Source organism: Sinocyclocheilus rhinocerous, unplaced genomic scaffold, assembly GCF_001515625.1.
Source record: "Sinocyclocheilus rhinocerous isolate Xijiao unplaced genomic scaffold, SAMN03320098_v1.1 scaffold783, whole genome shotgun sequence".
Taxonomy (NCBI): domain Eukaryota; kingdom Metazoa; phylum Chordata; class Actinopteri; order Cypriniformes; family Cyprinidae; genus Sinocyclocheilus; species Sinocyclocheilus rhinocerous.
Genome location: NW_015654936.1, coordinates 167,343 through 192,493, shown reverse-complemented (window position 1 = coordinate 192,493; position 25,151 = coordinate 167,343). Strand labels below are relative to the sequence as shown.

The following is a 25,151-nucleotide window of genomic DNA, read 5'->3' as shown; positions in this document are numbered from 1 at the left end:
AAAAAAAAAAAAAAAAAAAAAATGTTTGATAGAAATGCATTTTTCATTATTTTAATATGGCAACACCAGTGTAGGTTTTTTTCTGTACCTACATCAAAGACCCTGATAACTGATCATTTAAAGCCGATGATCTCCATTATCGATTTTATTGATTGTTTCTTTCAGCGAAATAGCGTTACTGTTGTTTTTCTGGACTCCACTGTTTGTATGAACTGCTTTAGAGGTTAATTTGGGTCTAAGAGGAAACCTGTCTTCTCCATATTTAGGTCTGATCTTCAACTGACACCCACAGCTGACCAAACAGACCTGCTGCATTTAGCCTGCTGCCTTTTGCTCGTAGTGTGAAAGAGTTGTCGCTCTTTAACAAAGCTACCTTTGTTTATTTCACAATTACTATAATAATATAGTTATACTAACATCATATAATTATAATTATTATAGTAGGACTTTTGTCATTTCAAACCATTTGACGTAACATGAAACAGGATATTGTGAAATGTCATATTTAGCCCAGGATCAAGTATTATGAAAGCAAACAAGGTCAATTTTGATCTCATGTTGACTTCAAATGAAAGTTAAATGGATTTTTCTGGGATTTTTCTTTTTTGGCTTCAGTCGGAATCCAGGATGTTTATCGGTTTGGAGAAGGAGTCTTCCTCGCCCACGGAGAAGCTGGCAAGGAAAGAATCGCTTAAGGTACAATGTGCTTCCCACTCCAAGGCAGAGTTCCTGACCCAGTTCTCCAAACAGCAGCTTGTTCGTGGTGTCAGTCAACAGGTGGATGGCACTGAACCTGCGTACAGGCATTTCCTGTACTAGAGAAAATACTCCGAAATATTTATTCAGATATTTAATCCAGCTTTTCATCTGGTCTATTTTTCTTCTTACTTTGAACAGCTACAAATTGTATCTAACCAATTTGCATGCATGAAAGGTCTGTGGCTAATAGCGTTCTGTGTCATTTTTGGACTGATGTATGGCTTCTTACAACTAGTGGTTAAATGTGCAAAATTCAAAACATTATCCCTGCTTTCTTGTTTGTGCTAAAGAATTAAATTTACACAGAAATGTCCCACTCTTCATGGGAAACACATATGTTATTTCATAAAAATGTTTTATTTTATTTTATTTTTTAGTTAAAACTTTTAAAATACTTAATCTAATGAACCACTCATCTAGTGTTGCTAACCAAAATTATTAAAAATATTTTTTTTGTTAATTGAAATAAAACCAATTATAAATATTAGATGAAAAACTTACTTTTTTTATTTCAGTTAGAATTTCTATTTAATGTCTAATTTCTCATGTTCATTTAAGTTCTGAATTTACTGAAGTACTAAAATGACTAATGCTAAAACTGAAATGAAAATAAATAAAGCTACATTTACAAAAGTTAAAACTATAAAAATGACATAAGCATGTAAAAAAAGTACTAAAAATAAAACTGAAATTAGAACTGAAAATATAAAAAGTTACTACAAAAATAATAATAAATACTGTAATTACTATGCATAATTATTTATAAATGTAAATACAGTTTCTAAATGCGAAATTTAAACAGGTTTGAATTGTTGTGAATCCAACTTTAGATGAGTGATGTTTGCATTGTCCAATCAGAGTTCTTCTCCACAATCTAAAATAAAATCGTTAAAGTTTAGATTTAACAGTGGTGAATAAGTTATTTGGCATTGTATATGGTGCACTCTAGTGTTCAACAAGGTTTTTAGACATTTTCCGTCTTGCTGCCCACTTGTGCCCCCTAGCTAATATTCGAGCAATGCATTAAACCTTGAACTTTCATATGGTAGGTTCAGAAGAAGAACTATCGACAGGAGAAGAAGAGGGTCGCCAAAGAACTGTTCAGTGCACTTAAGGATCCAAGTGTGGTTATTATGTCCAACTGGCTAAAGGTTAGTAACCCTCATCGGTTTTCATTTTAACATTGAATAATTTGGCAGTTGCTTTAAGATGCACTTGTTGGATGCATCAGATTCGGGGGACGTTGAAGAGTTGGACGAAATTGTGGTGCGTCCTGAAGCCCGGCATTCTCCTGATATACAAGACACCTGGTTCAGACCACTGGGTGGGAACGATTCTTCTCAACGCCTGCAAACTCATCGAAAGACCCTCAAAGAAGGACGGATTCTGCTTCAAACTCTACCATCCGCTGGACAAGTCCATATGGGCCATGAAGGTTAGACACAAGCTTCTCTGAAATGTGACGTTTGACTTGAACTCATCGTTGGGATTGATTGGTCTCTGTGTTTTTTCAGGGTCCTAAAGGGGAATCTGTGGGCTCCATCACTCAACCCTTGCCTAGTAATTACCTGATCTTCAGAGCAGCGTCTGAATCTGATGGTGAGCATTGGCGTTTGTCTTCTGTAAAACTGTCTTCTCAGTATGGAGTCCATTTGAGGATCACAGCCTGTGGTTTGCTCCAGGACGTTGTTGGATGGACGCTCTGGAGCTGGCTCTCAGCTGCTCCAGCCTGTCGAAGATGACCGCGAAGAGCGGCAGGGATGGAGATCTGAGCGGCTCCTCCGAGTCCTCACACATACTGCAGCTGCTGCAGAGCTCGGCTCTCACCAACCAGGACCTGCTTCCGTGAGTCTGATTTCTCTACATCAACACACCGCTGAGCGTGTTCATATCAGATACAATGCAGTTAAATGACATTTGTACACGTTTTCTGACATCAAAATTGTTTGCATTAACTAAACTGTTCACCACAGATCAGATTCAGTGTGACTAAATTATATGAAAGTGTGGTAACACTTTAGTATAGGGACCCATTCTCACTATTAACTAGGTGCTTATTAGCATGCCTATTATTAACATATTGGATGATTATTAGTACTTATAAAGAACATATTCTGCATGAGCATATTCTACATCTCTAATCTTACCCAATACCTAAACAACTACCTTACTAACTATTAATAAGCAGCAAATTAGTAGTTTATTGAGGCAAAAGTTGTAGTTAATGGTTAGTTAATAGCGAGAATTGGACCTTAAAATAAAGTGTGACTGAAAGTATAAATTATAGTGTAGAACAGTATTTGGTAACAAACATATTTGTGTGTAATACAACATGACTGAATATTCTCAAACGTTTTTGGCCAATTTCTTTTTAATTGTTTAAATAGAAATCAAAGGAAAATACTTTTATATAATATATATTTTTTTAAATACTGCTATACTGTATACTAAAAAAAATACATCCAATTAAAATAACTGATTATGGCTAAATTATAAAAATTCTGAAATTCATCAAAATGACAACACAATTATTTACATCAGGTATTATACCATTAAATAATATGAATTTATGACTGGCACTATAACTATTTGCATTAACTACTATATGATTAAACTGACACGAAAGTAGTAAAATATTCACAGAAATCATTTGGTAAAAAACAGTTCACATTAAAATCTGTGCAACGAATTTACATGAAAGTATAACTTATACAGATTTTTTGGGGAATAGTTTTTGGTATCAAAAATATTTGTGTAAACAATATGACTAAATTAAAAGTGTGAAATTTTCAAAGAATTATTGGTCAAATTTTTGTTGTTCTTTGAAAAAAAAAAGAGCATTTAAGAAAATTATGTATCCTCCAAAAACTACAAAACTATTCACATCAGGTATGATGTGACTAAATGACATGGTGTATAAACGTATAAATTCTTTTTTGGATAATAGTTTTTAGTACCCCAAATATTTGCACAAACTACAGTATGACTAAATTAAAAGTGTGAAATATTCTCAGACACAATTTTTATAAAAAGAGAGAGAGAGAGAAAGAGAGCTTTTAAAAAACAATGAACCGTCCAAAAACTGGATAAAAATAGCTTGGCACAAAACTATTTGCATTAAGTACTATATGACTAATTGACACAAAAGTAGTAAAATATTCAAAGTTTTTCTTTCAGTGCGACATTAAAATATAAATTATTCAGATAACAGTTTTTTGGTACCAAAACTATTTGCGTAAACTAAGATATGACTAAATTGAGACAAACATGAAATATTCTATAAAGATACCTATAAAGATAAAGATATTATCGTACACGCCAGCGGACGATATCATCTGTTTATTCGAAGCGTACGCTCATCTGTCGCTTTAAATGCTCCAGCTCGTTACAGCAGGATGGTTTCTGATTGGGTGTCAATGTTTTTATCGTTCATCAGCTGGAAAAAATTGTTCTGAAAGTGATTCCAACAATATCGTTTCTCTGTGCCTTTATCGTTATAGCTGTTGTGTGAACTCTGCTATTCTTTAATATTGAGAACGATATTTAGAACTATATCATTATCTTTATCCTTGGTGTGAACGTGCCTTTATTCTCTTAAAAAACATTTAAAAGAATAATATAGTTCATCAGCTGGAAAAAATTGTTCTGAAAGTGATTCCAACAATATCGTTTCTCTGTGCCTTTATCGTTATAGCTGTTGTGTGAACTCTGCTATTCTTTAATATTGAGAACGATATTTAGAACTATATCATTATCTTTATAGTTATCGTCCTTGGTGTGAACGTGCCTTTATTCTCTTAAAAAACATTTAAAAGAATAATATAACCTCGAAATGAACAATAAAATGAACAATTATTGTAGTAGAATATTTTGGATTTGTGAAGGAGTTCATATAGCTTCCCATGTATGTTGCTGCCATTGGATCCCAATTTCCAGAGCCTTGGTGATTATGTGGGATAATTGGGTTTGAATCTACCTCGCATCGTGTCCAGATCCAAGCTTTTGTATATTTTCAACCAATATTATAGTCAGCCACCTTCAGAGTGTGTTACCGTAAAAATGACCTATTACTGCTCTTACGAGACCTTTAATGCATTAAATGGGTGCTTAATGACTTGACGGACATTAAACAACACCCCCAAAATAAATATTAAATGCTTTATTGCCTCTCTACATGCACAAAATTATAAACTCAATTTGTACACCTGGTTACAGTAAATACTGTTTCACCTCTTTAGCAAAACTGCATGTCTGCTAAAACATCTAAGGTAGAAGTTGTAAACTCTTGTTTGTTTTTGATAAACTGACAACAATGGCACTATGCTTTAATTTTTCTAGTTTATATTGTTTTTTCTGATATATTTGTGATTTGGTTTTTAGCATGTGGCTTGACAATCCCCTAAAAAACACAGTTGTTCATTATTATTATTGCATCTTATTGTATTATTATATTTTTATTATTCATTATAATGTAATATAAATGCTAAATACTTAAATACAAAAAAAATCAATAAATATATTTAGTAATTAGAAAAACTATAGTGCTAATACTGTGAGACCTACAATATCATCAATCAAAATCAACAGCTAAAATCACAGGCGTATAGCCATGACATCAAATTGTGATTAATCGCCAAACATTAAAAACAAATCTACATTATAATCAAATAATATTCCAATGAGATTCAAAGTGTTTTTAAATGACAGTTTTTCTGTACCTGAGAGGGAGTGAAATAGTAGATGTTGTTTGCCAGTGATATCCTTCAGCTGTCAATCATTTATATATCCCAAACCCCGCCTCTTTCTAGCCACTTTGAAGCTCTTGTCCAATCAGCTGCGCCCTATAGGTTTACGTGACAGGCAGAGGAGCAGGAAGAGCTGAGGAGAATGTAAACCCAACACCACCATCAGCACAAACACACACACACTCATACAAGCGCATCAGACAAGCTGTGAAGCAGGAAAAACAGCTTTGGAAAACACGTTACTGCAGAGCTTTCCTGTGCAAACACCAATCCAGACAGGAACTAAAGAGGGAAATCACTGTGTTTCGACTGTAAACAAAGACTTTTTCTGAGGTTCTCTCATTTTTTTTCACCAATCTTTGGAGTTTCAGGAATAATATATTCTTGGCAAGGTAAGGACTCGTTTTTTTGCTTGGCTCGCTGGTCGTTCTTGCTGACAGCTGGTGACGCAGGACAGAAGCTGGTTTTCCTGTTATCTCTGTGTGTCGTGGACACAAAGAGATGATTTAATGTCACGCTCATGCTCAGATTATTAATCCAAGACTCTTTTGCCAGCCAAAGGATTCATATTTCTCTGTAGAGATTCGTTGCCTATAGCAGAAAATATTTTGAAAATAACGTTCACGCTCATGAATTGAACCTCTTGTGACCATGGTGACGGCCCTGTAATTCAAATTACTCGCGAAGATGATCATCATGTGGTTTGTTGCTTTGGCAACTGATCTGGATGGACTTTGAACGTGAACATAATAATAAATCTCACGGAGATAAAGCAGAACGAACGATTAATGTTAAAGAAAATCTTTTTATTTTTTTTTAAAGCAATTAAAGAATAAATAATAAAAATCAAAAATAATTGCAGAAAATGCAGCTGAATCAAATCTCACATGGTCATTTGTTTGTGTGAATTTGTTAAAGTTTGAATGACTCCATGTTGGAAAACCATATGGAGAACGACGCCAACTCGGACAAATCGGAGAGGGAGGCGCATGAAGACTCGGACAATGGGGCCAATGAGAACGGAGGCAGACTGACGGAGGAGAGCGATATGGACCAATCGGATGATGTGTACCTGCAGGCCACGGTGTTTGTTGAAGAAGCCCATGAAGAGATGGGAGAGGTGATAAGTTCGTCACAGTCTCTGTTTGGTCTGCATGAACTGCTTTGTCTAAGCAGAACTAGTTAATTATATTTCGGTTACGCAGTGACGTGTTAAAAAGGGTCATGTCGATGAAGACATGCTAAAACAAAGAGAAAATTTGTGTTAATTGATTGAAATGTTTACTGAGTGCTATTTTTCGGCTTAAAATGTTTTAAACCTAAAGAAATGAACAGGATTTATGAGTCGGCATGAAACAATACAACAATTCGATGATGGATTTTTATTCAGCAAAAATTGAGTGGGTCATGAAAAAATGGGTGCAAATTATTGTCTGATTGAAACTTTTTTGAGAAAAATTATTTGCATAAATTGCAATATGACTAAATTAAAAGCATGAAATATTGGTCAAATTTTTGTTGTTCTGTAAAAAATAACAATTGAGCATTCATAAAACATAAAACCATTCATATCAGGTACTATGCGCCTAAATGATTTGAATGCATTAATTACTTGCAAACAATTTTTGTCACAAAAACGTCTCGGTTACGTGCATAACCCTCATTCCCGGATGGAGGGAACGGAGATGTTATGTCATGACGACATAGGGGGTTTACTTGAGAGCCCCAATCCGCTCTGACTTTCAGAGAAAATAACAATGAATTTTGGCTAGTGGATTATACATACCTGAGCCACCCGTGCATACGGGTCGATGGTTCAAGGTTGTGGCATGGGGACGTAACGTCTCCGTTCCCTCCATCAGGGAACGAAGGTTACGTACGTAACCGAGACATTCCCTATCTGTCGGTCATTACGAGTTATGTCGTGACGACATAGGGGGTCCATGGAAAGCGCCACAACCTGAACCCCATCACAACCCTGTAGCGCTGCAAATGTTGACAAGCAGCCGCGTGTCAGACAAATGCTACGCGAGGGTCGTAAACTTCCCAATGCCCCAGCGCAAATTCGCTGACCTTGGCACCTGCAAGAACCAAAGGTGAGTACATCGCTGCTTGTAGCGTTGCAAATGTTGACAAGCAGCCGCGTGTCAGACAAATGCTACGCACAGGTCATAACCTTCCCAATGCCCCAGTGCAAATTTGCAGACCTTGGAGCCCGAAGGGACCAAAAAGGTGAGTACATCGCTGTTGGACATAGCCAAGCCGCTGTTCCTACCACAGAAAATCTTTTCTTAAGAGAAGGGATTTCGACCTTCGTGAAAGGTGCTTCACGCCTTTTCCTGTTTGTTGTTTACAGCTTGGCAGTAACGATGGGGAAGCGAGCTTTCCAGAGAAGGGCACTACGGAGACCACATCCTGCCCGTAGGGAGGTATCATGTGGAGAAACTGATATGGACTGACCCAGGCCTGGGGCAGTACTACATATGGAATGGGTCTCTGAGGCAGGTCCTACCTAGGAGTAGGGAGGAACGGCTCAACGCAGAGACTGTAAAATCTTGCAAAGGTGTTCGGTGTTGCCCAGCCCGTAGCTCTACAGATGTCTGCCAAAGAAGCGCTGTGCGCCAGCGCATAGGAGGAGGCAACACTCCGTGTGGAGTGAGCCCTCACCCCCAGAGGGCACGGCTCGCCTTGGGATTGGTGGGCCAAGGCGATGGCATCCACTATCCAGTGGGCTAACCTCTGCTTGGAAACAGCCTTGCCTTTCTGCTGACCTCCGTAGCAGACAAAGAGCTGCTCAGAGCTTCTGAAGCTCCGGGTGTGGTCCACGTATATGTGCAACGCTCTTTCGGGACACAGCAATGCCAAGGCTGGATCTGCCTCCTCCGAGGGCAGTGCTTGCAGGTTCACCACCTGATCGCGGAAGGGCATGTTGGGAACCTTGGGCACGTATCCAGGCCGTGGTCTCGGACAACGTGAAAGAAGGCCGGCCCGAACACAAGGCACTCTTCGCTCACTGAAAATGCTCTTGATGGAAGTGAGAGCGGTCAGGAGCACTGTCTTAGCAGACAGGAACTTAAGCTCAACTGAGTCCAGCGGCTCAAAGGGATCCCTCTGAAGGCCAGCCAGGAAAGTAGAGAGATCCCAGGAGGGCACCAGGGGTGGCCTAGGAGGATTCAACCTTCTGGCACCCCTCAGGAACCTGACAATGAGATCGTGCTTTCCCAGGGACCGGCTGTCCACTGCATCCTGATGTGCTGCGATAGCAGCCACATATACTTTCAAAGTGGAGGGTGACAGCCTACGCTCCAACCTTTCTTGCAGGAAAGAAAGCACTACTCCAATCGTGCATCTTCGTGGGTCTTCTCGGCGAGAAGAACACCAGTTCACGAACAGACTCCACTTCAGAGCATAGGCTTGCCTCGTCGAGGGAGCTCTAGCCTGAGTGATCGTGTTTACCACCACTGGTGACAGATCACTTAAATCTGCCGCGTCCCGTCCCGGAGCCACACATGGAGGTCCCAGAGATCTGGACCCGGGTGCCATATGGTGCCGGGCCCCTTAGAAAGGAGTCCACATCGACTCCAGATCAGCCGGATCGTCTCGGGATGGAGTCACCATTCTCCGGGGAACGTGAACTGTCGTGAGAGCGCATCGACTGCACGATTGAGCTCCCCTGGAATGTGGGTGGCATATAGCGACTTGAGCGGCGTCTGACTCCAGAGGAGGAGATGACGAGCGAGCTGTGACATGCGACGTGATCGTAGACCACCCTGCCGGTTGATGTACAAGACAGCCGCAGTGTTGTTCGTGCAGACCAACACGTGCTTGTCTTGCAGCAATGGCCGGAACTGCTGCAAAGCCAGATGCACTGCCAACAGCTCTAGGCAGTTGATGTGCCAAAGCAGTCGAGGCCCTGTCCAGAGCCCCGAGGCTGCCTGCCTGTTGCATGTAGCGCCCCAACCCGTACTGGAGGCATCCGTCGTGACAACGACATGCTGGGACACTTGTTCCAAGGGCACCCCGGCCCGTAGAAAGGCAAGGTCTGTCCAGGGGCTGAATAGGCGGCAACACTCCGGTGTGATGGTCACATGAAGTGTACTGCGACGCCATGCCCATCTCGGGACTCGGGAGTGTAACCAGTGCTGAAGTGGTCTCATATGAAGCAATCCGAGCGGCGTGACTGCAGCTGCGGATGCCCCAGGAGTCTCTGAAAGTGTTTCAGAGCTACCACGTTCCTGCCTCTGAAGGAACTCAGCACTGAGTTCAGCACTGACTGGGCGCGCTCGTTGGTAAGACGCGCTGCTATACTTACCGAGTCTAACTCATCCAGGTGGATGCTACACACTGGTGGTGGATGAGGAGATTCCCCCCTTCTATGTAAAGCGCTTTGAGTGCCTAGAAAAGCGCTATATAAATTTAATGAATTATTATTATTATTAACTCCATACCGAGAAAAGAGATCTTCTGCACGGGGGAGAGTTTGCTCTTTTCCCAGTTGACCCGAAGTCCCAACTGACTGAGGTACTGGAGCACCAGGTCCCTGTGATCGCACAACTGCTCTCGGGCCATGATGAGCCAGTCGTCGAGGTAGTTGAGAATCCTGATGCCCACTTCCCATAACGGAGCAAGGGCGCCCTCTGTGACCTTCATAAAGACAAGGGGGGACATGGACAGCCCGAAGGGGATGACCCTGTACTGCCATGCCCGACCCTCATACGCAAACCATAGGAACGGCCTGTGTCGAGGAAGAATCAAGGCATGAAAGTAAGCAAACCAATCCTGGGCTGGATGCATCTGATGATGCACTTCTGCATCAACATCTCAAATGGGAGCTTGTGAAGGGCCCGATTCAAGACTTGCAGATCCAGGATTGGCCGAAGGCCACCTCCTTTCTTAGGCATGATGAATCTCTTGGCTGCTGGTGATAGGGGGCGTCGTGGGTGAGAGTGAGGTGGCAGTGCATTGCTCACTGTCAACCCACAAGCCTGATAACCCGGAGGAAAAAGAAACTGCTCTTTTTTTCGAGAATGTGGGTACCACTGGCCGTTGGACCAGTGGTGGAACAGAAACAAAGCGGAACAAAGGATTCTCCACCCGGCCCTCCTCAGGGAGAAGGAGTGGCGCTGTTCTCGCCATCTCCTGAAAAAGAGCAGCTTCCCACATCTCCGGGTTGCCCGTGTCAGGGCCGCTTTGTCATCTTTTTAGAGGACTTAGGGGCCGGCTGGGATACGGAGGGCGCCTCAGTCCTCCAAGAGGACTCGACAGTGTCTCTGCATGGGGTGGAGGCACTGTCGTGGACGCAGGGGGGCGCCCTCGGCGACGAGCAGGTTGAGGCGCGGCCCGCGGTGGCAGCTGGAGGATCATGCCAGGGCAAGATGTGCTGGATGGCCTCAGTCTGTCTCTGCACTGCCGAGAACTGCTGGGCAAAGTCCTCGACAGTGTCGCTGAATAGACCAACATGCGAGATGGGAGCGTCAAGAAAACGCACTTTGTTGACATCTCTCATCTCAGCGAGGTTAAGCCAAAGATGGCACTCTTGGGCCACAAGTGTGGACATCACCTTCGGAACTACCCTCGTGCATTTGTTTGAGTGCCTTGACTTGGTGGACCTGCAGGATAGCCATGGCATGCAGGGCAGAGGCGGCCTGGCCCGCAGCACTGTAGGCTTTGGCTGCAAGAGCAGCCGTCAGCTTACAGGCTTTGGATGGGAGTCGCGGACGATTCCTCCAAGTGGCGGCGTTTTGCAGGCACAGGTGCACCGCAACCGCTCTCTCCAACTGGGGAATGTCTACTTACCCCCTAGCCGCTCCGCCATCGAGGGTAGTGAGGAAGGAGGAGGGAGACGAGCGGCTTCTGGCCGAAAAAGGGGCCGTCCACGACTTCATCAGCTCCTCAGGCACTGGCGCCGGGCGCGGCTCACAGCCGTGCCGTGCGCCGGTGCCTTTTTTCCCGGAGGTGCATGAGGATTGCTTAGGTTAGGTTTAGGGTTATGGTTAGAGAAACCAATCATCCAGCCGCGAGGGGGCGGGACTGGGAGGCATGCACACCTCAAGCCCGATACTCGCGGCTGCCCGGTAAAGCACGGCCATCACTTCCAGGTCCGATTCGGCGGCGGTCACAACACCCAAGGCGGGCAGCCCCACCGAATCTTCATCCTTGGAGGACGATAGCCCATCCCTCAATGCTGCAATCGACATCCGATCCTCCGGCGGAGCACCGAATGATATGCTGGGACCGTCACAAGCCGGGCCCGCGAAATCACTTGGGAGCCGCACGGGACATTCGCTGCGGGAGGAGTGAGAGGTCCGCGGGGACGTGCCCGGCGGAGAAGCTCTCACTGTGACCCTCAGATCTCCCAGAGCTCTAGCCGGTGGTCCCCTGCTCATGACAGGGAAACCGGGACAGGTAGAGACAGAGGGTGCCGCTCTGTTCCCCTTGAGGAGAGAGAGGAGAGATCTCAGCGAAGCCATGCTCATACGCTCGCAATAAACGCATAAGTCATCCACGAACGCACCTTCAGTGTGTTGGATGCCGAGACACTGAAGGCAACGCTCATGGCCGTTGACCGAGGACAGGTAACGACCGCAACCAAGAGAACACAGATGGAACGGCATCTTTAAAAAGATGCGAGCCGTCCGTGATAAGAAACTGCTCTTTTAGTTGAAGCACCCAGGGGAATCGCTGAATCAACAGGGACACCGCTGTTTGTGCAGTCACGCCAACCAGGAACAGCTTCTTTCTTCCAGTCAAAATGAAAAGGCTTTGTGGAGAAGAAATCATTCACCCACTCGGCTCCGAAGCAAAAATCTGATGAGTGGATGCAGCTGTCGCCTATTTATACCCGTATGCATGGGGGATGGCTCAGGTATGCAAAATCCACTTGCCAAAATTCATTGGCGTTTTCTCTGAAAGTCAGAGCGAATTGGGGCTCTCAAGTAAACCCCCTATGTCGTCACGACCAACTATTTACATAAACTACTGTAGAACTAAACTGAAAATATTGGCAGAAAGATTTTGGCACCAAACTGTTTCACATCAGATACAGTGCGATTAAATGACATGAAAGTATAAATGATGCAGTTTTTGGTACCAAAACTAATTGCGTAAACTACGATATAACTAAACTGTCATAAACATGTGAAATATCCTCAAACATTTTCTTATTCTCTGAATGAAAAAAGGATACTACAATTCAACATTTAATATAGCCTCCAAATAAAATGAACAATTATTGAAGTGGAATATTTTTGAAAAATGGGTGCAAATTGTTGTCTGATCTGGAACATTTTTTTTAGAAAAAAAAAATCGAACAATATATATATATATATATATATATACACATACATATATATATTATGCACACACACACATACACACACATATACACACACACACGCACAAAGAAAAACAAGTAGATAGAATAGAAAAAAATAGAAAGCTAGTGTTTGTTTGTTTGTTTGTTTTTTATAAAAAAATAAAAAAATAAGATAAATATAGATAAAGTAGAATTAAAATAGAATAGAAAGTGCTAGAGTTAGAGGGTCAAATAAAGGTGGAACATAGATACTGGTATATATGACATAAAAACATTTTCATGTCTGTTTTTGCCTTTAAATCCTGATTCACTTTTGACCTAGGAGGAAAACCTTAGAATTTAGGATCAAATCCGATCAAATGTGTGTTTTATAAATGAGTCCCCTTGTCTAGAAATAGCTGTTTTATTCTACATAGGGTGGTCCTCTTCATGGTGGCAGCCATTTTAAGATCACATGACCAGCCAAATACTACTCACTTTATTTTACTAAGCCCCAAATATTGAACACTTCTAGTTGCAGAACAAGTTAATCATGCCTGTGAATATGGCATTTCCATGACTGCATTGTTAACTAAACTAATTCTACATCCACACCAATAGAGGTCAGTATAAAGTCAAAGAGTAATGTAGTATTGGCCAATGAAATGGATAAAACAATTGATTGGTGCACCTTTAAATCAGTCAATAACAACAGCAACTTTTATTTAGAAGAACATGAATGACAATAGGTACATTTGCCTTAATGCATTTAGCAGATGCTTCTATCCAAAATGACTTGCATTGCATTCAAGGTGTATTAAGGTATATTTTCTGTTGTGATCACAGGCTGGCGAGGCGTCGCAGGTGGAGACAGTCTCTGAGGAGAATAAGGGTTTGATCTGGACTCTCCTGAAGCAGCTAAGGCCAGGGATGGACTTGTCTAAAGTGGTTTTGCCGACGTTTATCCTGGAGCCGCGTTCATTTCTGGACAAGCTGTCGGATTACTACTATCATGCCGACCTGCTGTCCCAGTGAGCACCTCATGAGCATCACTACTGCAACCAGACGCACTTTACTGAGACTGGCAGGTTTAGCTTTCATTGGGTTTGTTGGAGAAGAGATAAAGGTATATATTTGTGTTTCAGGGCTGTGATGGAGGAGAGCCCGTACAGCAGGATGAAGCAGGTCTTGCGCTGGTATCTGTCAGGCTTCTACAAGAAACCAAAGGTGATGTGGGTGAAGTGCTCATTTTTAGATTGAGAATCACAAGCCAATTCACAGTAGCCAGGCTTCCATACATGATTTTTATGCATATTTTGGGATATCGCATAAAAAGAACTGGACAAAAACACTAAAATGTACAACTGTTGACAAGTTATTAAATGTTTTTGAATGAATTCTCTTAAGCTCACCGAGGTGGCATTGTTTTGATTGAAAACAGTAAAAACAATAATATTGTGTAATATTATTATAATGTAACATAACCATTTCCCATTTTAATACATTTTACATGTAATTTATAATTTCTTATTATATCATTTTTCAATGTCACGTGATCCTTCAGAAAACTTTCTAAAATGGCGCTTCATAATTTTTGTGGAAACTGAGGAATTAGAAAGTTTAATAGAAAGTTGAAAAGAACAGCACAGAATAAACAATATTTATTCTAAAATAAAGCTATTCTAAAATAAAAATATATATTTTATAAACAAAAATATTAAATATTTTTTCTACAGCACAGAATAAACAATATTTATTCTAAAATAAAGCTATTCTAAAATAAATAAATTTTATAAACAAAAATATTAAATATTTTTTTCTAAAATAAAACAATGTAATTATTATAAAAACAAAACAGTATATTTATTACAAAATAATTGAAAAAAGTCATTTTAATATAAAATGTTTAAAAATTAACTGGAAACACCAAAATATGTTGTTTAAAAGTTTGGGGTTGGTAAGATTTATTTAATGTGTTTGAAAGAAGTCTCTTCTGCTCATCAAAAATATACAGTAGAATAGTAAAATTTTGTGAAATTTTACTACCATTTAAAAGAACTGTTTTATATTTTAATATATATTAAAATGCAATTTATTCCTGTGATGCAGATCTGAATATTCAGCATCAATACTCCAGTGTTCAGTGTCACATGATCCTTAAGAAATCATTACCATATGCTGATCTGGTGCTCAATAAACATGTATTATTATTATTATTATGAATGTTAAAAATTAATATTTTAATGCAAGCTTAATATTTTTGTGGAAGCTGTGACAAATTTGTGACAATTTTTTGATGAAAAGGAAGTTCATAAGAACAGCATTAATTTGTTCTACTGATACATTATTATTATTATTGTTATTATTATTATTTTGTAACATTATAAATGTCATTACTTTCACTTAATGCATCCTTGCTGGATAGATTATTGATTTCCTTAAAACAACAACAACAACAAAACTGAACAGTAGTGTATACTTCTGAAGACATGTATTTATCATTAGGGTGTGCGTATGGTTTATATTGACACTAATTGTGTTTCTCGAATGTCTTTCAGGGGCTGAAGAAACCGTACAACCCTATTCTAGGAGAGATGTTTCGATGCTGCTGGCTGCATCCACAAACAGACAGCTGTACATTCTACATCGCAGAGCAGGTGAGACTCTACAATTACAATTCAAATATCTGACATTGCGTTAAATAAAAATGATCAAACCCAGCGGCATTTTAAAACAATATACTGATATTCCGTTTTTGGACACTTTCTGCTTGTCTAAATGTCTGCAGTGTGAAGTGGTTAGTCTGTCTTCCTCTGCATACAATGTAAACATGACGACAGTCTCTGTTCGTAATAACAATGGAAACCGATAAGCGGTTGACTTTTGTACTTTCAGGTTTCTCATCACCCTCCAGTTTCAGCTTTCTACATCAGCAATAGGAAGGACGGATTCTGCATTACTGGAAGCATTCTGGCCAAATCCAAGTTTTATGGTATATAACATTCATGCAGACATGCAGTGATTTTCATACACAGCCTGTGTGCTTTTGTTGTGATGTTGGTTGTAAGTTCAGTGTGATTTCTTAAAGGGAACTCGCTGTCTGCTATACTCGATGGAAAGGCCAGGCTGTTGTTTCTCACCCGAGATGAAGAGTATATCATCACAATGCCGTACGCTCACTGTAAAGGTGATGGACCCTAAATTTCATAATTAAATAATGTGCTGAATTTTAAATGATGCCTTATATATAGTATATAGTAATAAATACTACACCCACAAATAATAAAACATTTATTTATTCTTTAACATCAAAAAACAAATCCTACATTATTTTGTTATTATTTACTCACTCTCATTTAATTGCAAAAACATGCTAATATTTTTATTATTTGCAATGAAATTAGGTAAATAACAAGAAAACTGTCAATATAATTTTTTTTCTAAAACAAAATAATATATTATTTTAAAACAAAACATTTTTTTCTAGAATCTTAAAGAAAGCATAAACAATATCATAAAATAAAATAAAAATCATAATTTATTCTCAAATTTAATATATTACTTTTTTAATTGCTGTATTTATTTAGGTTGTTTTTGTTATTAATATTACTAAATACTATAATGTCTTTTTTAATTGTTTTATACACATACACACATAAATAATACCTGTCAATGTTAATGTTTTCATGAAACATTAATACATGGAAATTGTGTCTTTCTTACAGGGATTCTGTATGGTACAATGACATTAGAACTTGGCGGGAAAATCACCATTGAGTGTGAAAAAACACAATGTTACACAGAACTTGAATACAAATTGAAGGTAAGTCCCAAACCTAATTATGCGACTTATTTATGTTTTTAATTATGATCTTACAACTGTTGTCTTTTTCTCTGTTCCAGCCTTTTCTTGGCAGCTCTTGCAACGTTAACCAGATTTCTGGAAAGATCCGTTTGGGGGAAGACGTTCTGGCTACAGTGGACGGGCACTGGGTAAGAATCATTGCAGACACTTACATAAAAGAACAGTCATATCAGAAACATTTCTTATAAATTCCAAAATAAAGTATAATAAAATAAAGCTAATAATAAATAAGATATAATCATAATTTAATCTAAAATAAAATATATTGTAAAATAAAAAAAATAGTTAATTACGTAAGAATGTTTATTTTAAAATAACACATTTTGATTATGAAATGTCAGTATTTTAAGTATTTTGTATTTTTGGCTTGTTTCATCAGTAGCTTACAGGAAGATGTGTCAAACGCAATCCTTCAAAGATAAGAGGAAATAAGTAGGGATGTAACGATTAACCGCGAGCCGGTTGAAAATCGATTTAAATATGTGACGATTCAAATCGGTTGAGATGCTAAAAAAATCGCGATTCATTTAGGGGTAGTTTATATGAATCCATGTCTGAGGGGAACTTTAGCAGACGCTTTTATCCAAAGCGACTTACAAATGAGGACAATAGAAGCAATCAAAACCAACAAAAGTGCAATAATATGCAAGTGCTATATTAGTATATTATTATAGTGTTATATTTCAATTTCACAAAGAAATGTGCAGCATTTTGTCCAAGCAATAATAAAAGGACACATTTAATTTATAATTTGTTTAAATCTCATTTTGTTAAAAAGAAAATTGTGAATCGAATCGTGAATCAAATCGAATCGTGAGTTGAGTGAATCGTTACATCCCTAGAAATAAGACAGAACTTTATTCATTCCTATGGGGGAAATGGAGGCCAGACTTAAGTGCACAAGTTCCGAGATTGCTTATCAGAGCGGTTGACAGCACATGATCTCACAGACGTCTTTCTGCAGGACAGTAAAGTGCACCTGACTGAGAAGAGGACGGGCCAGCAGGAGGTGCTGTGGAACCCCGGTCCAGACATACGCAGACAGCGGCTGAAGAGACAGGTGGTGCAGGTGGACCAGCAGGAGGCGTTCGAGTCTGAGAGGTGCACAGACACATTCAGAAGCGGAAGGGTTAAAGACAACAGCGAAAGAGAGAGCTGCAAAATATAGTAGGCAACATTTGAAGTGGATCAAAAAGATTCATCAAAGTTGTCCTAAGACACATTTTGGTTTTAGGCTTTAGAACAACTTTGATAAAAAGGTTTTGATACACTTCAAATGTTGACTAGTGTAGATTATCCATATGCAAGTTGATTTGTGATTTACCATTCATTTAAACCATTCGGAGGGTTGTTACATGTGTGTAGTTACAGAAATATTACAGCTGTAGATACTATGTACCAATGTGTACTTACACTTGGTTACATACTACGTACACATCTAGTTACTATGTAAGTACGCAGGTATTAGGTCCACTTAATATAAAGTGGGACCCTTTTTATTTCTAAGCTATTTTTGTTAAAAAATAAAAGCCAGAAATGTGTTTCACTCCGGGGGCTCTTCAAAAAACTTAAGCTCTAGTAAAACATGTTCAATAATGAAATGAAATATTAGCATAAGTGTTGTCAAAATACATGGCTAATACATGACTGTGAGTGGAGAAGAATGTTTTTGGTGTAGTTACAGGATCTACCAGCAGGTGTGCTACTGCTAATGCTAACCAGTCAAACCTTGTTGAAGACTACAAATCACTCTTAGATCTCTTGAATCTTGACCTCTAAATCAACTTTGCAAAGCATCATTAAATATGACCTTTATGTTCTGGTTCATATTATAGCACATCAGAGAGCTGTGAAATGTGCTGTGACTGAGCAGTAATGGCTGTTTGGTGTGTTTTCCTGCAGGCTGTGGCGGCATGTGACCAGAGCCATTAACGATAAAGACCAGATGAGAGCCACGCAGGAGAAGTTTGTGCTGGAAGAGGCTCAGCGGCAGGAGGCCCGAGAGCGAGCCGAGCGGCCATGGAACCCACGACTCTTCACCTTCAACTCCGACACCAATGAGTGGCACTACAAATACCCCGAGTACGTCCACAAGACCACACCGAGGCTCTTATTAATTACCATACACACACACAATACAGACAAATAATGTGCTTTAAAGCTAATTTAACTGATAGCCCGATTTATATTGGTGTATATGTACAGTATGTTTTGTTTTGTTTGTTTTTTTTATTTGTTACACCTTACAATAAGGTTACATAAGTTAACATTGGTTATCATTAGTTCACATGAACTAACAATGAAAAATGCTGCTAAAGCTTAATCTTGGTTCATTGTTTTGTTTTTGTTTTTGTTTTTACTTTTACTAGTAAATTATTAAAATCAATAGTTTTGTCTGCTAATATTATTTGATGGAAGTGAGTTAAAAATGAACAGTTAATGAACGTTAACAAAGATTAATAAATGCTGTTACAAATGTGTTGCTCATTAATAGATGTTAGGTAATCCAATAACTAATGTTATCAAATGTGACCTTATTATGAAGTGCTACCTTTTGATTATATAATATATTATTATATATTATTAAATTATGAATTGTTAATAATAATACTAATTATTTATTATTAGTAGTAGTAGTAGTAGTAAATACTATAATGTTATTAATATGTATATACAATGATATATATTTTATTTATTTGTATGAATAAATTGTAAGTAATTTGTGTGCGTGCGTGCGTGCGTGTGTGTGTGTGTGTGTTGTTTTATTATTTGTCATGTATAGATGTTTATTAATTATCATACACGAATGCTACAGAAAAATAATATGATAGAAACTAAATTAACTGATACCCAAATTTTCAGTGGTGTATATGTTTTTATTATATATTATTAGTAGTATTATTATTATTAATAATTATAGTAAATACTATAATGTTGTTATATATATATATATATATATATATTATGAATATTAATTTATTGTGTGTGTGTGTGTGTTTTGTTTTATTATTTTTCAAATATAGACGTTTATTAATTATCATACACAAATGCTACAGAAAAATAATATAAAAGCAAAATTAACTGATACCCTACTTTTCAATTATGTATATGCTTTTATTACATATTATTATTATTATTATTAACTATAATATTATAGAAAATTGTGTATATTTTATTTATTTTTATAATTTTTACTCTGTTTATTGTAATAAATCAACATTAATAAGTGAATTACAGTATCTTTATTTATTATTTTTAATATTTTAATCTTAAATGTGTAAATCATTGCTTTTTTTCCCAAGCATTTTTTTATTGCTAAATAAAAATTACAGAACCACAAATTTGGCAGTGTTCCAGTAACTAATAATCTCCTCGTCCCAATTCTGTTCTCAGCACTGAGGCGTGGGATCCGGAGCACTGTCTGCTGCAGTTTGAGAAAGACGGCGTCATCCAGACAAAAGAGAAATCCCAGCGCCAGCGCAGCAGCTTCGCCTACAGCCAAAACTGGGCTGCACAGCAGAAGGTGAGTCCCACAGGTTCCTAGTGTTCATGTAGGTGACCTGCTGGCCCCTCAAGGTGTGTTTGGTTGACACACGTGTGTGTTTGTCAGGTGCGGGTGAATGGCAAACACAGGAAGTCGAGCAGCCAGCCGTCCAGCTGCAGTCAGAACACAGAGAGCAGCAGCAGCACACCAGAACCCAACCATGAGTCATCCGACAACGAAGGCCAGTCATCAAGCCATACACAAACACAGCTCCATTCTAAGAGCTGAATAAATAGTTCCTCCGGCAATTAAAATAGTTCAGCAGTCTGACGGTAGACTGTTACAAAAGCTTCAGACGTGACTAATCCAATCAGATTTTCAAACTTCAACCATCCGCTTTGTGCTTTATGTGTCTCAGATCCATTAGACTGTAACGGACTAAAAGAAATTGACTTTACGCTGTATATTACAGTAAACTAGCTGTACCGATACAAACAATTTGGACGTTTAAGTACCTATAAAAAAGTTATTAAAAATCGGGCTGATTAGACAGAGTAATAAACCCAAATAAAATTATTTATTCTAAAATAAAACAATTTATTCTAAAATGAAACAATTTGTTCTAAAATAAATGTGTATTCAAATAAAAGAAATATATGAATTAAAATATTTTAAAATATATTTATTCTAAAATAAAACAAAATAATTAAAATAACACTCATTCTAAAACAAACAGTTTATTCTAAAAAAAAAAAAAAAAAAACTAAAATAAAATAAATGTGTTTTTAAATAAAATAGATAAGATAAAACACAAAATTATAGTAAAATGAAAATATTTATTATAAAAGCCATATTATAAAAATTATTATAAAATAAAAATGATATGATAATGGAATACAAAGGTAAAAAAAGATTTAAAAACAATTTATTATAAAATAATAAATACTAAAATAAATAAATGTATTATTAAATAAAATTATATATTTTTAAATAAAAAATAAAGTATGAATTCTAAAATAGAATATGTATTCTAAAAGCAAAATAAATATTTATTCTAAAACAAAAAAGTTTATTATAAAACAAAAACATGTATTAAATACAAAATATTTATTTTTAAATAAAACAGTATGTTATAAAATAAAAGTATGGATTAGAAAACAAATATATATATACACAATCAAAAATAAATGTATTTTTTAAAATAAAATTCAAAAACAATTCAAGTCTTCAGATTTGTATATATCTCATTTTGACTTCCTCAGGCTTTATGAACCAGTGTGCGAGATGCACTAAAGAAGTGAAGGACATCGCCCTCATAGAGACCTCGGTAGCAGCTATACAGAAAACACAGCAGGACATCCAGAGGCAAGTACAGCCTGAGACATACTGTACTCATCATTACTGACGGCATAATAACTACATGTTTCTCTGCTATTCAATATCGTATATTAATCACACTGATCCCTTTATCTTCAGAAACCTGAGTGCACTGGGACGTCAGATCACGCGGCACAAGACGGCGGAGGAGAGCAAGTCCTTGAGCGGCCGCCACTGTCTCATCCTCTGCATGCTGTTGCTCTTCCAGCTACTCATCAACTACGTCTTCACTTGAGATGCTGTCACCTAGCGACCATCGCCTTGCAATAAACACAGCCAAACTATCACCGCCACACAGCCCGTTGAATGCCCCGTCGCGATGTTGCTACCGACCGTAGCCGCACCATCAAGCACTAAGCACTTCAATTAGAGAGAAAGAGACTCTTGTTTTAATTAATATGACCGATAATTAGAGTGGATGTAAAACGCTGTACTGCCACTCTCGGTAACTCACGTGTTCTCTCTTTCCTACGTACTTCCCTTTCTCTGCAATATAGGTCATGTATTTGTGGCATATTTGAATGCAGTTGAATGGGTTTGTGTGTCTGTGTGCGTGTTTCCCACAAACTCCTCTTCCATTTATACATCGGGCCTTAATACTGATGCCAAAAAGCTAGGAAAAAGAAACGAAAAGGCAGTGAAGTCCACCAGTGCAATTTTATTATGCTTTCAAGTGAACCTCTGACCACACAAATTTGCTCTTTTTATTATTTAACCAAAAAGGTGTTTCTGTATAGAACAATACATAGAAGAGTAAATGTTTACAAACTTGATTGTACACAAAGGAAACAATGCTCTGACACCAAATGCGTCGTGTAGATGTAGCTGAAATTAACAGAATCGGCGAAAGCAGTACGATAACAGAATGAACAATCAGCCATAAGACTATGGCAAGACAATTTAACATTTAATCCTTAAAACATACTAGTATCCAGTTTCATACTACTAGTATATATTTTTAGCTACTAGTATGTATTCCATTAAGTACTAGTTCTTATTCATTAGCTAGTTATAATTCATTAGCTACTAGTACTTATTCATTAGCTACTTTTTCTTATTCATTAGCTATTAGTTTTTATTCTTAAGCTACCAGTTCTTAATCATTAACTAGGCCTCCTAGTGATTACTCTTTAGCTAATAGTTCTTATTCATTAGCCTACTAGTACTTATTATTTTGCTACTAGTACTTATTCATTATCTACTAGTGTTTGTTCATTAGCTACTAGTACTTATTATCTACTAGTGCTTATTCATTAGCTACTAGTACTTATTCATTAGATACAAGTTCTTATTCATTAGATACTAGTACTTATTTCAGTAGTAACTAGTGTCTATTCTATTGTTACTAGTAACATATTTCAAATTTTTGCTATTGACTTCTATGGAAATCTTTCCCTCACATATCAACTATTTAGATCTAACTAGTATGTATTACAATAATGAGTAGTGATTTTTTAAGTATTACTATTAAGTATTAATTAGATACTAGTACATATTTATTGAATACTAGTATTTTTCATTAGAAACAAGGACCTAAATAGGTACCAGTATCTAATAAAAGAGTATGCATACTTGTAATTATTCATTAGTTACTAGTACTAGTATTTTAGACACTAGTATCTTTTTTTACTTGTCTAATGTTATGACTAGTAAGAATGGCCACTGTAGGGTTCAATTAAAAATCTTACTAGTAACATTTGGTATAAGTACTAGTATATAATAAATGTTTACTATGTGTTGTATAAATACTAATATCTAATGAATAAGTACTGACATCTGTTTAATAGGTCCAAGTGTCTAATGAATAAGTACTAGTAGCTAATCAATAAGTACTAGTATCTAATGAATACATACTAGTAATGTAATAATAGGTACTAGTATCTAAAAAAATTGTACAATAAGTACTAGTACCTAATGAATAACTACTAGTATATAAAAATACTAGTAGCAATTCTTATCTTACAAGTCACAATTCATTTTGACTCATCTTATGTTATGGCCACTGTAGAGTTCAATTAAAAATCTTACTAGTAACATTTAGAATAAGTACTAGTATCTAATAAATGTGTACTAGTATCTGTTGAATAAGTACTAAGTTATAGTATGTAATAAATAAGTTGTATCTAATCAAAAGTGCTAGTATCTGTTTAATAGGTACTAGTAGCATGCAAATAGATACTAGTATGTTGTAAGGATTAAATGTTAAAACAGCTTGCCATAATAAGAATATTCATATTCATGACTGTTTGTTGGGCATTGGGTAGGTCAGTCACAATAGGGACACGTGAGGCCTTCTGGGAAGTTCCAAGTTCATTGAAGTTGCTTGGATGAAGTGCGATATGTTCAATAATGAAGGTGTGACTGATTAATCGAAAGAGTATATCTTTGTTTGGAACAACTGAATTTGATAATGTATTTATTTGATCATTTCACTTGATTTGTTTTATATATAATCGTACTGTTTTTAAGAACACATTCATTCAGGTTTTCTGGGAGCAAGTACAGTTGAGCATCAAATTGCTTTCTCTTTCTGAAGTTTTTTGTTGTGAAGTTTGAGTGACCCTTTGAGGGGAAATATTAAGGTCAAAGTACAAAACTTCCAATGCAGGATTCATATAGGAAAGTTGTGCTTGAATGATGCTTGCACTCCTGAGCCATAGTTCAACCCATTGGAATTTCAAATAATTTTTCATTTCCTTTTTTCCTTTTTTACAGAGCACAGTATGTTATCTTGTCTGACAACTGAAATGAATGAGATGTCAATGGCTCACTGTTTGTTAATGATTGTTGCAATTACAGCATCACAGTAAAGTTTTACATTTCGACATTTTGCTTTGTCATTTTTGAAACATTCACATATAAAATAATAAACACATTTAGATCAGTTTTACAAAGGTTGTTCACCATTTTGCCAGTAGCCTATTTGAAAGCCATACACTTCCTAATAAGAAGTAATATGTAGCAAGTGTTGTGATTATAATTTGAATGTCAGTTGGAGGTTATCCTAACTTTATTTACAATTTTAAAGAAAGATTATTTTCAAGAATTCTTAAGTAAGAAAGAAAATCAAGAAAAACAAACAAACACCTTAGCAACTGCTTTGTAATACTATGGAAACACCCTAGCTGACATGCTAGCGGTAGCAGCCACTTAGAACACCTCAGAAATATGTTAACATGCACTCAAAACACCTCAGCAACATGCTAACCACTCAAAAACACATTAGCAACATGTTAGCAGTAGCAGTCACTTAAGGTGCATCCAAAATCGTTTACGGAGTTGATACATTTGATGAGATATAAACTTATTGTGTTAAAAGTGTGTTCTGTATAGTATGAATGAAATATGAATGCATTACATTCACCATGTTGCTATTGTCATGTGACCGACGGTGCCATAATTTCACAGGCATTCACAGCTCCTCTCCTGAGGCCTCATGGGATAGTAAAGTGTCCAATGGAGGTGCATTTCAGAATCTTGTTGGAAATGGTAGGTCATCTGTAGTTTTCACCTACTGCTTTATGAATACTGTGAATCTGGACATAGTACTTGTCTCGTATATTGTTTTTTTTTTGGTTACTATATACTGTAGTAGGGAAGAAGCCATTCAGAACCAATGTTAGAACA

The 25,151-nt window shown here is 37.6% G+C and overlaps 1 protein-coding gene across 1 annotated transcript in view; it reads left to right on the top strand.

Moving 5' to 3' along the window:
* Positions 1-22,648, top strand: part of LOC107717812 (oxysterol-binding protein-related protein 5-like) — a 56,172-nt gene extending 33,524 nt beyond the window's left edge. Inside the window, exons 3-21 of the mRNA XM_016524681.1 lie at positions 615-696; positions 1,809-1,910; positions 1,991-2,194; positions 2,274-2,358; positions 2,442-2,604; positions 6,423-6,624; positions 13,645-13,829; positions 13,944-14,025; positions 15,357-15,455; positions 15,694-15,790; positions 15,887-15,985; positions 16,524-16,621; positions 16,702-16,791; positions 17,628-17,764; positions 18,566-18,745; positions 20,057-20,186; positions 20,274-20,388; positions 21,410-21,512; positions 21,624-22,648. Coding sequence (XP_016380167.1) covers positions 615-696; positions 1,809-1,910; positions 1,991-2,194; positions 2,274-2,358; positions 2,442-2,604; positions 6,423-6,624; positions 13,645-13,829; positions 13,944-14,025; positions 15,357-15,455; positions 15,694-15,790; positions 15,887-15,985; positions 16,524-16,621; positions 16,702-16,791; positions 17,628-17,764; positions 18,566-18,745; positions 20,057-20,186; positions 20,274-20,388; positions 21,410-21,512; positions 21,624-21,759 — 2,389 coding nt within the window. The 3' untranslated portion in view covers positions 21,760-22,648. The remainder of the gene's footprint in view (positions 1-614; positions 697-1,808; positions 1,911-1,990; positions 2,195-2,273; positions 2,359-2,441; positions 2,605-6,422; positions 6,625-13,644; positions 13,830-13,943; positions 14,026-15,356; positions 15,456-15,693; positions 15,791-15,886; positions 15,986-16,523; positions 16,622-16,701; positions 16,792-17,627; positions 17,765-18,565; positions 18,746-20,056; positions 20,187-20,273; positions 20,389-21,409; positions 21,513-21,623) is intronic.
* The last annotated feature ends 2,503 nt before the right edge of the window (positions 22,649-25,151 follow it).